Genomic DNA, 15,245 nt, shown 5'->3' with positions numbered 1-15,245 from the left:
AATGAGATACTTTGCATCCAGGTGCCTGAGGTGAGCCTGAGGGGCAAGCTGAGGAGAAGTCCAAGCGATTTCTCCCATCGTGCTTCCTGAGAGCACTAGCAGGAGGACGCCTTAGTGACCAGACTGCGAAAGGAGATTCTGCAATCTCCAGTGAAGGCAGCACCCGAGGTCTGGGCAGGTCATGCTCTTTCATGCAGGCCCCTGACTGAAAGGGGGAAGGTAGGGAGGGGAGCAGGGATGAGAGCAACCTCTGCACATTGTTTTACAGATCGCTCCCAAAAAGGCAACAGAACTAACCCTCCTTTCAAGCACAAGCTTGAAGCCATTCACATCCCCCAATTTCTGGTGTTCTTTGAATTATAGCATCCCCCCCTGCACATGAGCACCCCAAGTATGCCAGCTTCTTGGAGGTCTATCCAGAAACACCAGCGGAGGCTCGGGGTGAAGCACAAGAGTGCTATAATTTAAACCCCCCACCTCAGGAGGGTGCTGTCCAACCACTGCTCTAGGTCGGGGTGTCAAAGTACAGGCCACAAGACAGATTCAGCCCACAGAGCCTCCCTATCTGGGTTACCAAAGGTGCCAGAAGTTGGGCCCTTTGGCCCTGCTGGGCATGTCCATCAGTGATGAACCTGGCTTGTTGCTACTGGATCCTGCACTACTACTACCCCCACTAGACCCTGTGCCAAGGCCACCACTGGACTCTGCATCGCCCCATGCCATCACCACTGTGTTGGCCACTGAGGGAGCCCTCACATCCTGGGTTGGACCAGATCCACAAGGATCACCCTATGCCACAGCCACTGCCATGTTGGCCACTGTGGGAGCCTTTACACCCCAAATCTGCATCCAGCCTAGGGCCCCACATGAGTTTGACACCCCTTCTCTAGGTGGACAACTATAGGAGGAGTTAAAGGCTCACTGCTAAAGCAAGGAGTTTCAATTAGACTGCAGCCTCTGAGAAGAGAAAGATAACTATTTTCTTTGGCTGATAAGTATGGGAAACAAACAGGACGTGGACCACACTATCCTCACAAAGCCGAGTCCATTATAGATGAGCCAAATGTCCCCCCTTGACCATACATGCACAAAAGACCCCAATACAAACAGCACAACTACAGTATATAAATTCTGGAAGAGCAAGTTACATGTCCAGCAACAGATCCCAGGGATGCCATAAGGGGCAGCTAACCACCACCAAGTGAGCTGCATCCACCCAGGTGTAGGCATCAGATGCATCACAAGAAGTTGACTGGTCAGCAGCTCTCCATGTTATAGTCTGAAGAACAGAGCAACGCTCATCTCAAAATTAAGCTGTAGACCCTGAAGGACCTGAAGCAAACCACCCCCTACCTTCAATACTCACGTGGTTTTTGTGAATGCTGGGAGCAAGGGAGATGCACTGGAGTTTACCCACTAACAAAAACTCCCCATTATACTACACTCTGGCTAGTCTCTAAAGAAGAACTGTACCGCTTCTATTCAGCTGTCCTTAGGAGCACGGTGCTCACCACAGCTATGCCTATAATAGGCCAAAATGCATCCATACACTCCGGAAGGTGCTGCATCTTACCGTGACTTTATCGCTTGCACTGCATCATTACTAGAAATGATTAACGGAGGCACAACCTGCTGCCATGTCTGGTCACTGCAAAAGCAAAGACCAGCAGGGGGAGCCACAGCACAGCCTTCCAGAGAAGAGCCAGCCACTGCTGCCCCTGCTCACTACGCTGTGGGTCCAGGCCTCATCCTCCTCATTCCCAAGGCCCAGGCAGCTACTTTATGGCACTTCTGGACACTTCCCATCTCCTTTGTGCCTTATCTACTTCCAACACCCCTGTCCTCTCAAAGGAACAAGTGGGCAACAGATAATTTTGGAGGAGTGAGGGGTGTTTGGAAGGGGTACACGCACTACAGTGTGAACCAGTCTTAAGTAGCGCCACCTTCTACTTCTCCCCAGTGTGACCCCGCCATGCAGGTCACTCCCCTCCCTGCTGTCTGTACACAGGCTGCAGCATCACTGCAGGGTTAATGACCTCACACCACAGGGAGGTCTACCTTAGTCTAGCCCTGCTGTCTAATGCATGTGAGCCTGAGGTTTGCCATGTACTAGTCAGGCTCTGGATTCTCTGGTTTCTACTGTCAGGCCATGCATCTAAATGTATGATCCTCTTTAGCTACCATGGCCTGAAAATTAGACGCTCCTTCCCAATCTCCACAACCAGGCATACAAGCAAACTACTGTCCCTCAGGGTAAAGTTGTAGTCATGTTCCTGGCTGTCAGATGGTCACATCCTCTCCTGCAGCTGCCTCCCCATCTCTTATTGTGACTCAGTCAATCACAGATTGGCATTTACACCACATAGTTAACTGCAGCACTAATCAGAACTAAGTGTCAATGTATTTGTTAGTACACTGGTTTGTTTTTCGGGGGGGATATTTTTTTTTAACCTCTTGTGCTCTATTCAAAGGTTATTCACTTTAACCCCTTCTTGTGTAAGGCCAGCCCTCTCCTTCCCATCAGTCTCTCTGCTTATTTGTCCTATTCTCTATCCATATCCCAACTGCCTACTCAAAACTAGCAGCCCCTCACTCATCACTGATTCTACATAGTGCCAAAATGCACATAACCAGGTTCTTGTTTGCCCTTCCATTCCCTGGGGCACTCCCCACACTACCGCCAAGGGCTTGTGGACTTGTATCCCATTAAAGAAAGCAGAACCAAAGTACTGACAGTCACAGCTTTGCATTTACTGGGACTCACAGCAAAGGAAAGGAGCCTCTGAGAATTGTTCTCCTTCCTGTGGAAGGAGAGAGAAAAGGGCAAAATGCAGCCCTATTCTTCCCAGTCTCCCAACCATCAGAAGGGCTGGGAAAGTGGAGCAGCTGAAGAGGACCAAGCTTCATCCCTCTCCCCCTCTGCCACAGCTAACCCATATACAGAAGATTGTTTTAGTTGCATTTTGGTGCCCTGCTGTAATCCATTTGTCTCATTCTCACAAAAAATTGCTACAAAGGAATACCTAGTAACGTGCAATGCATTTTTAATTAGAGCTATGCAAATATCCTGTTTAGACTAAATACCTACCACCTTCAAGAGAACTGCAGACTGACTGATTTATATAAAAGAAAATCTCTGGAGACCCAAAGAGCATTGCCCCCAAATTCACGAGTCTGATCAGAGGATCAGGGCTGCACTACAATGAAACAGAAGAAGAGCATGGATGAGTGTAGCAGGACACTTGCAGCTTAGTGTGGGACACTACACCAGCTCGGTAACTGAGAACCACCATTCTACCACCCTAAACCCCACAGCTAGTCACCAGAGGAGTTTCCATTTCAGTTCCCATCTAGCCCCATGACTGCCGTGTCAGAACACCTCACAAGCGTCAACTGTTTCTCTTCAGCACCCTTGTTAGATAGGGAGGAGCTATTATTCCATTTTACAGAAGAGAAATTTTGGGCACAGAGACGCTAAGCAATTTGGCCAATATCACTCAGAAAATATTTGGCAGAACAGGGAACAGAACTCAGATCTCCTAAGTCCCAGTCCAATCCCACCCAAGATTAACTTATCTGAATTGTTAAGTTTTTTCAAAAAATCACGTGCCAAGGAGCTTGAAGGGCTTTTCTGAATAACGTTTGAGTCTCCAGACCAGGAAGGACCAGAAAGAAGAAGTACAACCTTGTATCAAGAGCTTTGTTAGTATTAGAACAGGCAGTGGTACCATGGAAGCAAGCTCACAAATGCTATACAGGAAACCCTCGCTAGTCACAGCTTTGGCATTCGCGGTTTCGAATATTTGCAGTGCTGCACCAATCCACACTCTCCCTGCTGGCAGCGTGCTGACATTGTTACTGTGTCGACGGCATCTGCAGGAGCTCCGCGCTTGCTGCCACTGGGTTCCTGCTGTGTTTCCACAGCTGCCAGCGCACCCGTGCCCCCCCAGCTGCCAGAGGCACACGCTGTTCATGACATATTTGCGGATTTTGCCATTTGCATGGATCTCTGGAACGTGTGCCCCGCGAATAGTGAGGGTTTCCTGTACTGGTTTGTGCTCTAAGCAGAAGGACACCTGATAAAATGAAGAAGTTCAAACCAGCAAGGGATAGATTTCTCTTTTCTGTAAGGGCATAAGGCAAACAGGAGAGAGTGGAAGTTTCACATCACCTTGCCTCCCTTGGATGTGTGAGCATTCAAACAAGGAGCTGCACAAACATACATGTAAGTCCTCCTCACAAGTGCATGCAGGACTCAACTAAAGTGGACAATTTTCCTTCCAGATCCAACAAAGGTTCCCCCTTAGATGGAAGTTGGTGTTTATTAGTGAAGTACTCAGCAGCCAGACCAAAATGAGCATGGACACTTACACTTTTCATGCCAGGGTGAAGGGAGAATATTCAAATGTCTCTCTAGGGAAGATGCATATTTTTGCTGACAAGTGGAAAAATGGACCTCACTTCTGGCCAGCAGCCTGGGTGTATACTTACTGTCTCCAAGAATCAGCTCAACTTCCTCGTCTGCATCAGAGTCTTCATCTTCACCTTCATCCCCCTCTTCCAACAGGTTGGCAAGCTCCTCATCATCAGAGGGAGAGAAATCATTTTCTCCATCCTCCCCAGCATTCTCATTGTTCTCATCTTCCTCCAGTTCAGCCTCCAGCAGCTGGTCAGTGTCTAATTCATCAAGGTCATCTGTATCATCGTCATCTTCATCATCATCCTCTTCCTCTTGCTCTTCCTCCTCCTGAAGAGAGAATAAATGAGCTCATTAAGTATAGACAAAAGTGTATCAATGAAAAAAGGAACACAAACCAACAAGGGGAATATAATACCACAATTTATCCCTTCATAAATTAAAGGCCATTGAAAATTACTTGCAAGTGTAACACCTTGACGTGTAAACCAGAGCAGATGCTTGCAATCCTGGGAACTGTCTCTTTCTTATCCTTAAGACAGTTATAACCCAAAGAAATAATAATGCAAGCCCATTCCCAATTACTACCTTGTCACAACATCTCACACTGACCTGGTGAGACCTACGCATTTAGTCTCCCCAAAATTCTTACACAGCTTGCTGGGTTTTTAGCAACCAGACTGAGACAACTAATCTCACGTCAAATAGGTCAGACAATAACTGGTACCGCTCACTTCTGACATGAATAAGATTTGGAGTTCAGTGCAAGGTTCTATCATGCCCCCACTACCAAACCCGGATCCAGATGTGATGCTGAAATCCTGAAAGAAGCTCAGTAATCTCAGTACTGACATTCCCAGCATGCGTCCAAGTCTTTATTCTATCAATTGTAAAGCATGAATGGTGTAACAAAGGGAAACACACTTGTGGAAACTTGGATTTAATGGTGCAACTGAATTCCTTATTCTGTAAATTAAATCAATGCCAGGCAGATACCACTTACGCTCCTTTCCTCTTGTGAAGTGAAATATTTTCACTTAGTTTCAGAGGTGCTTTTTCAGCCATCCGAACAAAAAGTGGGAAGGGGCACATGGGACACACTTTGCAAAACTGAAGCAGTTGAGAAATAATGTCACTGAGAGGCCTGACGAGATACTCTACTTTCTGTCTTTCACACCAAAGAGGTTTTGGATTATTGCATTTATTGAAGAAAGCAAAGCCCTGTCTTTATTCCACACCCACAACACATTTTTTGTCTGTACAAAAACTGAAACAAATAAAAGTTGTAAGTAAAATGTTCTTCAAAAGCACAGGCCTCCTGAGCGTAGGGGGTAACTCACTGCCCAAAAGCAGTAATTAAGGAGTAGCAGCAAGCACTGATACTCAACTAACAGAGTGAGTTCAACTGTTTAGCTTTATGGAGGACATCCACATTTACTGAGGGCATTTACATTTTTTAAAAACAGGTAAATGACTTTAAATATTAAAAATCAATTTTCTATTAAACATTTTTCTTTTTTGTAATTTTTTTGTAAATGGTAACATATTAGTGCCTAAATTCATAACGAATCAACATCATTTGAATAAAATGTGGCCCCAAAAAATCATCCTCAAATATTAAAGATGCCTGCCTTTTCTATCTTAAGCAGAACCACTGGGGAACCATCTCTGACTCACAAGGTAAAGTGAAACTTAATAAAATGCCAGCATCATAGGAATCGCAGGGAAGTAGGGCTGCAAAGGACCTCATGAGGCCTTCTGATCCAGCCCACAGCTCAAGGATCTTCTCTAGACTAAACAACGTTTGTTCTTTCAGGCCTTCCTCATATGCCATACAATTAATTCCATCTCAAGTGCATGACTTTGCACTTGTCCTTGCTGAATTTCATCTGACTGATTTCAAACCATATCTCCAATTTATCCATATCATTCTGGATCCTCACCCTACCCTCCAGAACATCTGTCATGCTATCCAACTTGGTATCATCTACTAGTTTGTGACTTGATCCCATCATCCAAATCATTAAATGAACAATACCAGACCCAGGAGGTACCCACTAAATACCTAATCCCAACCAGACAGTTATTGAAGCTTGCTCACTGAGCATGATGATTCAACCAGTAGTATATCCATGTTACAGTACTTTCATTTAGTCTGTATTTGCTTAGCTTATTAATGAGAATGTTGCAAGACGCATGTCAAAAGCTTTGAGAAAAAAAAATAGATTTATCACATCTACTGCTTTCCGCCATCCAAAAAACGTGTCACCTTATCATAGAAAAAAATCGAGTTGGTCAGGCATGACTTGCCATTGCTGAATCCATGCTGGCTGTTTCTGATCACCTTGTTTTCCTCCAGGTGCTTAAAAAAAAAGATTCCTTGATGACTTGGCTCTTTCCAGGTATAGAGGACAGACTGACAGGTCTGCAATTCCCCAGATAACCCTTCTTCCTTTTCTTGAAGATGAGCACTATTTATTTGGCTTTTTCCAATCATCTGGGACCTCATCCAACCATTACAAGTCTGCAAAGATGATAGCCGATGGCTCAGAAATTACCTCAGCCAATTCCTTCAGTTCTCTAGGGTTCGTTCCATCCCGCCCTGGTGACTTGAAAGCATTTAACTTCCTTAAGTACTCCCTAACCTGGTCTGTCACTACTGTAGGTTGTTTGCTCCCTTTCCTATCTTTGCTGCCTCTTCCTCTTACTTCTAACACTTTTGTAGAATTCCTTTTTATTGCCTTTTGTCCTCAAATCATGCCTTACACTTCGCGATATTCTCCCTATATGTTTGTGTAACTCATATACTCTTCCCTAGTAAAATGACCACATTTCCACTTTTTGTAGAATTCCTCCTTGCTTTTCAACTCATTGAAGAGATCACTGTTTAGCTGGGCCAGTCTCCTGGTGCACTTCTCATTCTTCTGTCTCACAAATGGTTTGCTACTGTGCCCTTAAGAGGGTCTCCCTCAAAGTAGAGTCAGTTCTCTTAGACTCCTTTTCCCCTCAGACTTGCCCCTCCACAGGATCCTGACCACCAGTTCCTTGAGTTTGCTAAAGTCTACTTTTCAGAAGTCCAGTGTCTTTATTTTGAACCTTTGTATGTACTGCTACCTAGGTCTTTATTCTGAAGCTCTCTTTTTCTTCCCTTAGAACAGGGGCAGCCAGCCTGCGACTCCAGAGCCACATGTGGCACTTCAGAAGTTACTATACTTCTCCTTGAATCTCTGCACAAGCACGTGGTGACCAGCTTCCAGGTACTTTAACTACCTGGAAGCTCCAAAAGGCAGCTGGTCACCATGTGCTTGTGCAAAAATTCAAGGAGATGCATATTAACTTCTGAAGAGCCGCACGTGGGTCACCCCTGCCTTAGAATCTTGAATTCTTGTTCATTGTGTGGTCACTGACCCCTAAGTTACTTTCTACCTTCACATTCTCAACCAATTCCTCCATTTGTGCGTAGTAATTCAAGAAGACCTTCCCCCTAGTTTAGCCTCTCCAACATTTGTACCCAAAGTAATTCCTAACACATTCCTGTATTGCTATACTGCTTATGCGCTGACGTGTTTCCGTCCCAGCAGATGGCATGGCAATTAAAGTCTCCCATGAGAACTAGTTCTGTGATTTGGAAATGTGCATTGGTTGTTTAAAGAAGGCCTCAACCATGTCCTCCTCCTAGACTGGTGGCCTTATAACCGCTGTCCCCTTTTACTTTCACCCAGAGGCTTTCAACAGGCCTATGTTCCACTTTGTGCTGCAGCTCAGAACATATGTGCATCTCCTTGATACATAAGGAAACACCACCTTTTTTCTCTGTGGCCTGTCCTTCCTCAACAAGCTATACCCAGTCATGACAGTACTCCAGTCATGTGAGGAACCCTACCACATCTGTTATCCCGATTACAATATAATTCCACAATTATACTAAAGCTTCCAACTCTTCCTGCTTATTCCTCATGCTTCTCACATTAGTGTATAAACATTTTCAGGTAACTAATGGATTGTCCCCATTTCTCCCTGATAACACTGCTGAGGTTTCCACTACTGTGTCCTTTTACTTGTTCCTTTTTATTTAGGTTCTCTGGCTCTTTACTTACCTTTGGTACTTTGTCTCCATCCCTCAGTGAACCTACTTCAAAGCTATCCAAACTAGGTTAGCAAGCATGGAAACGAAGACGCTCTTCCCCCTCTTCGTCAGATGGACCCCATCTCCTCCCAATAGTCCCTCTTGGAACATGACCCCATGGTCAAAGCAGCCGAAGTCTTTCTGGCAACACCATCTACAGGATATATGTACTGCTACCTAGGTCTTTATCCTTGACCAAAAGGGTAAATGAGAGCACTGTCTGGGCCCCTTCAACCTTGCACCCAGAGCCATGTAGTCGCTTTTGATTTGCTCAAAGCACACATGGATGAGTAGCATAGGGAGGTAATCTGAGGGTCAGATGAGCCTCAGCAACTTTGCCATGGCATCTCGGATACAGGCTCCTAGCAGGCAGCAGACTTCCCAAGCCAACAGGTCAGGCCAACCAATGAATGTCTCCATCCCCTGTAAGAGGGAGTCACTAACCACCATCATCTATCACTTCCTCTTGGTGGCAGTGGTTTTGATCCTCCCATGGCTTTTGTGAAGTAGGTTCCTCATCATCCTATTTCAGGGTTTTGTACCCTTTTGTCCACCTGGAGAGACACAGGTTCAAAAGAGGAGTGTTGTCTGCTGCCAGAGGTGAAAAGCGGCTAGCTTCCACCATCTTGAGTATCTGGGTCTTATGAGCCTAGCCATTTCGTCCTGCAACCCCCTTACCTAGCTGCTAAGAGAATTCACCAGAAAGCACCTCTTACACCACAGGAACTCCCCCACCTGGCTGATCTTGGCAGGGATCATAGGATGCTTTACCTCCTGGAAAATTCTCTCTTCTTCCTTTGCCTGGTTTCATTCAGCAACTTACAGCAAAGGAAGGGTAAAAAAAAAAAAAAAGTGGCTGGAGCAAACTTCCCCAAGCAACCCCTCTTATGTTTGTTGGTCCTGGTGTCACTGGAAGTTCTGGCTAGCTAGACTTTTGGTCTAGGCAAGCCTTACTTCTTCATTCACAGTGGTATCAGCTGTTGAACCTATCTGCTTAATGTCCCCCTGCAAAACAGCAACCAAACTGAATCTGCACCACCCAGGAGGAACCAGGCAGACCTTCTACTCAGCAGAAGTCATAAGCCCAAGTCTTCCTGCTCTTCTCCCAAGCAGAAGTCCCCACTCAAACTCCCCTATCTACTGGCCTGTTCATTGGTTCTGGTATAACTAGCTCCTGGAATAAACTACTTTTCAGCCATTACAATGGAGCAAACATTGATATTTTCCATTTATCCAAACAGAAGTATTTTTAGTTTCTTTTGAGCAGAAAAACCTTTTGCCATAATTTTTCTTGATTTAGTTTAGCTAGTAGGTGTAGAGACAGTATCTTCTTCATTTGTACTAATTCATTAAAAGTTGAGAAACTGATTATGAGTTGCAAAAGCAGGAGTGCTCATTTTCATCTGCTAATCTATGGGGGGGTGGGAAGGGAATCAGATTGAGCTCATCTTTTTCTATAAATTCTAAAAACTAAGGACATGAGGCCAGATTTTTAAAGCATCTGGATACCTGAAACCAAAAAACATAACCTATGGGATTTTTCAAAAACACTTAAATAGATTAGTTGCCTAATTCTAAATGTTTCAATATAGGTTTCAATATGGGAAAGACACACTTATGGACCCAGAGGGACAGCTTGCCATCTCCAGCTCCCTCTGTACAAAAATGAAGTATATTTCCTACCTATGGGGACTTTTTACCATCTTATACCATCTACATTTTTCCCCAAAGCCTGATGAAGGGCCTCTGAGCCCAAAAGCTTGCAGAAAAGGACAATTTTGTTGCAATTTCCTAAATGGTCTAATAAAAGGTATCATTTTGGAACCAAGAGTTATAGTTTTCTGTATGTCAGTATGAGTTAGGTATCTAATTTATTTTTGTACTTGCGAGATTTTCAAAATTATCTATCTGCATCTCAAGGCACCTAAAGATATTTAAAAGTCTAGCTCACAGTGACCAGAAAGTAGGTCAAATTGCAAACTTGTCCTCTATTTCCTTTGTTTACCAAATCATTTTTAAATACGAAACACCAGCTTTGATAATTTTGTTCCCTATGTCATTTCATTTAAATAATAAAAAAATAAAATTGCTGGGTTTGTACCTTTTTTCCTTGAGCAGCTTGATACATATCACAAGCAAATAAGTGCCCTTTGCCAATTTCTAATATAATAATTAAGGGACTGCATTAACATATGCATACTTGAATAATGGGTATAGATACAGGATGCCCTCCTGGTTGGGAAACATACTAAATTCAGTGGAGAGGTTATATCTGGCTGAAAATCAGCAGGTTTTAACGACTGTATTAACCAATACAAAATGATGTTTCATTACAGAAGTAAATAATACCACAACTGCCAAACAATATTGAAATAAATTAAGGAAAAAACCCCAAGGTTTCCTCCTTGGCAATTTAAATAAATATTTATCCATCGTGATATGCAGATCACCGCAAAACAATACTGTCTGTTTTAATAGTCACTCCACTATGTCAAACTTATTTTCGAGTCATACAGCCAGGTCAAAATCTGCAAGAGTCATTGGGCCTCATCTTTTCTCACTAGGCACCTATACATGTACTGGACATCTGCTCCAATGTATGCTAATTAGCATCCATCAAAGCAGAATTGATTAATTGAGTCTGCTGGAGTGTGCTAATTAGGACATTGGATTAATCAAGTCTGCTTGAATGTGCTAATTAGCCTGCTCCAGCAGCCTCTACATCACATGTATTCATTGTCCCCACGCATCAAAATGGCAGCAGGGTACTTTAACTAAAGCTTGTCAAACAAGCTTTAGTTAAAGCATCCCCACTACTACTCTGAAGTGCGGGACACTGAACACACGTGAAGCTACGGGTGCTTTAATTAGAATGGGTCTTGAAGCTGCTTTAATTAACACGCCCAACCCCCCTCCATCCTGGTGCATATGTAAAGACACCCCTTAAGATCAACTGATTCAGATGACCTGGATCAATGAGGAGTACATCCGTCCTTAAGCCAAGAGGTCTAGAAAGAGAATGGTTACAATCCAGAACACAGATATATAAAACTTCTAGGGCAGCCAGCCCACATGAAAGAGCCAGCTAAAAGCAACACCAATCTATGAAGTCCTTGATGGTGAGCTAGAAAAGGAAGCATTCTGAGAGTCAATACATGGAGAATTAGGTTTCTGAGAGGGGAGAGCTCATGACTTCAGATTAATGCATAGGACAGACAGTTGAAAATAAATGAATCAAGGAAGAACAGCCCAAGCTGATCTCTACTGCCCCACTAAAACATCTATGGAGAGACCTACATGGCAGTGATCTCAATAAACAGGGAACCCATACAACATTTTGGAGATCCAAAGGAGCAGTTTGGATTCCACCCAGAAAGAAATTAAGCCAGAACAACTATGAAGAAGTGATGCAATGTGCTACTCCAACTAAGTAACTGGCAGCTGAACTGAATATTAATTTGATTAGTCTTCAAAACACAGGTCCTTCTAGCACACACTGCAGCAATCCAATCTTGAAGCAAATTTCATCGCTGCCTGTAAGTGAGGTCCATGTGAGGAAGGCAAAGTGATGCCTCTGAGCCACCCCAGCCACAAGAAGTTGAGTTGAGCCCAAGAACGAACAAGGATTTAATGGCACATATTTTGTTGACCTTCATGACACTACACAAGCAAACACTGCTCAATGGGGCAGGATCCACCCTGCCAGCTTTACCTCTAAAGTATCTGGCCTAGCCTTCACCCTGCCAACTGTCAATCCCGGTCCATATTCTCATGAGATCTCTTCCTTTTCACAGAAAAGTCAAAGTTTCACATTATCCGTATGTAAACCAGGAGCCCCCACTGACACACGCCAAGTTTGACAGTCTTCCCCTATGTAGGAGCCACAGTAAAAAATCTTGTACAATACTGCAAAAAAGAACATTGTGGGCAAAGAGGATTAGTAGTCGCCCGGCACCACTAGTTGAGTTCAGGAAGTAGAGCCAGCAAAGTCAGATTTTACCTTACTCTGCCAAGGCCCTCAAGCTCACCAGCCAAACCTACTGATCAATGATATGAAAAAGCTGAAAGATCTAGAACAGTGTGGGCCAAACTTTTTTGGCAGGCATGCCATAAATTAGCCCTGCACCCCACCTCCCCCAAAGAGCCACTCTTCCCTTGCTTGATCCACTGCTTGCTTTCTATTTCCTTTCCTGTGCTCCTTGCCTCATTTGCTGTTTTGTTTCCTGCCCTATCTGCTGCCATGCTGCTTTTCCCTTCTGGATCTGCCACAGGAGGCTACCTATACCACTTGTACAACCCATGCCACAGGATGGCCACCCCAATCTGGAAGATTCAAAATGAACACATGCATTACTTGGAAATGTTCTAAAGGTTCTGAAGTTCAGCCAGCCTGTTCCTGGGATATAACCAGGTCCGCAGCTAAGGAAGGAAAAAAAATTCAACACTTATGAAGCTGAATGGGCAACCCAGTACAAAGATGGAAAAGGCCTGTATTTCTAACTTCGGTTAAGCACATTACTACCCATTTTAGGACAGTTATGTACAAGTTCAGGTCGACAGATCACCATGTAGGTGCCTTAATATGGTATTTAGGTGCCAACATAGAAATCTGAATGCTTAACGTAAAAAATTGAAAATTAAGAGTGAGAATTTTAAAAGCATCTAAATGGGTTAGAAATATAAATCTCACTGCCTTCCAATGGTATGTGTGCTTCTAAGAAGCTTAGGGTGGGATTTTCAGAAGCACCTAAGTAACTTAGCCAAGAACACATCTCTTGTCCTATAAATCTAAAATAAATGCACCGCATCAATAACAAAGGAAAGAAGAGAACTCCTGAACCTAGTTCCCAATCATTTTAAAGCCAGCACTCATTGCTGTCTCCCTGAAGATGCTGTAGCATATTAATACACAAAAAGGTTTCTATTTATGCATGTCGAACACTTTTGTAGCATTTTAATAAACATGACTTCAGCATCTTTGGGGCACATGCAGAGGTGCCATTGCAAAATTTACTGCAGTACTCTTGAAAAAAATTGGAAAACCATCTCTTCCTCATGTTCAAAAGAGGAAATGGAATAACTATCTATGGGCCTTGTCATTTATACAAAAAGATGGTTGCCTGCCCTCATTTCTTAGCAGACATCTGATAGCAGAATGCTGCCTTAAAACTACTTCAAGATTAAAAAAAATTGCAGTGCACTCTACTAGCTTTAGGTGGCCAAGGAATAAGCTAAAATTATATTTAAATAGGATGGCAAATAGAGAGACTGAATTTTCAAAAGGTCTGTACCAGGAGTGGGCAAAATATGGCCTGCAGGCTGCATCTGGCCCACAGAGGGGCTTTGTCTCGCCCGTGCCAGGTCCCTCATTCTCACCTGGCCAAGGCGCTGCCTAGCTGTGGCGCATCCTGCTGCCCTCTGGGGGCACAGTGGGGCTGGGGCTGCTCCACAGTTTGACTGCCTTTCTAGGCAGCCCAGGCAGCAGCAGCTCCTTCCAGCTGCTGCCAGGCCCTTGGTAGCTGCGGGTACCAGCACATACAGCCCACACCAGTTCTGGGCTTGCTCACCCAGGCTGAGCAGCAGCAGCATGGGACAAACTGCTGCTCAGCGTGGGGCAAAAGTGCCCCTCCCCATCCCCTGCCACCACTTCCAGGTGTAGCCACTTGGAGCCTGCATTGGGCTGCCCTGCACCGATGCTGCATCACCACCACCTCTGGGCTGCCCCCAGGGTAGCGGTGGCAGTGCAAAGCAGATGCAAGGCAGCCCCACACGGGCTCCAGGTAACTACACCAGGAAACGCTGGCAGCTGGAAGGGGAGGGGCTGCTTTTACCCTGCTCTGAGCAGCAGTTTCTCTCCTGAGCCGCCACTGCTACTCTGGACTCGCTCATCTGGACTGAGCAGCAGCTGTGTCAGGAAGAAACTGCTGCTTGGCATAGAGGGAAGGCAGCCCCTGTCCCTCGCTGCTTCTGGCCAGTTTTTGGTGCAGCCACCTGGAGCCCGTGCCACGCCACGCCACGTTTCCCTGCGGCTCCATCACCGCCGCCACTGAGCTGCCCTGCTTGGCAACGGTGACAGTGTGGAGCAGCCGCAGGGCAGCCCAGAGGTGGCCGTGATGGAGCCACAGGGCAGCCCGGTGTGGCATGGGCTCTGGGTGGCTGCACCAAAGAGTGCCTGGTGGCAGTGAGGGGGAAGTGACACTTTCCCACCACCACAAGCAGCAGTTTCTGCCCAGCTGCTACTGCTGCTGCTCAGCCTGGATAGGAGAGCCTGGAGCTGGCGAAGGGCATGTGAGGTCAGGACTGCATGTGCTGCTACTCGCTGCTACTGCAGGGCTGGAGGCAGCAGCTGGAAGAAGCCACCCCAACCTTCTTACATGCTTAGGGGTAGCAGGACATGCCATGGCCAAGCGGTGTGGAGTGGGAGCAGGCCACACTGTTGGCAGTGGTGGGGGAAGCACCACAGGGTGTGCAGACTCTGGGCTGTTGCAGGGTGGGGGTAGGAGCAGGGGCTCCCATGCACACCACACATACCCTCAACCCCCACATAAACCCCACAGCCACATCCTCCCCCACACATGAATTACACACCCACCAACACTGCACCCACCCACACCCTCCCCCACACACCTCTAGGGGGAGCCCCGTTCACTGCTACACACACACACTACACATGCACTCACACACCCCCAGCCCCCCACAAAC

At 45.5% G+C, this 15,245-nt stretch overlaps 1 protein-coding gene across 3 annotated transcripts in view; it reads right to left on the bottom strand.

Annotated features, from left to right (window-relative positions):
* DCAF1 (DDB1 and CUL4 associated factor 1) overlaps positions 1-15,245 on the bottom strand; it is a 149,718-nt gene that overhangs the window by 8,070 nt on the left and 126,403 nt on the right. For all 3 annotated transcript variants that reach the window (XM_019505170.1, XM_019505171.1, XM_019505172.1), the window contains one exon: positions 4,492-4,747. In XM_019505170.1, the coding sequence (XP_019360715.1) occupies positions 4,492-4,747 (256 nt within the window). The remainder of the gene's footprint in view (positions 1-4,491; positions 4,748-15,245) is intronic.

Source organism: Gavialis gangeticus, unplaced genomic scaffold (genome assembly GCF_001723915.1).
Source record: "Gavialis gangeticus isolate Ggan-Ray unplaced genomic scaffold, GavGan_comp1, whole genome shotgun sequence".
Classification (NCBI taxonomy): Eukaryota; Metazoa; Chordata; order Crocodylia; family Gavialidae; genus Gavialis; species Gavialis gangeticus.
The sequence above is the reverse complement of the archived record's forward strand: the minus strand, read 5'-3'. Positions and strand labels throughout refer to the sequence as shown.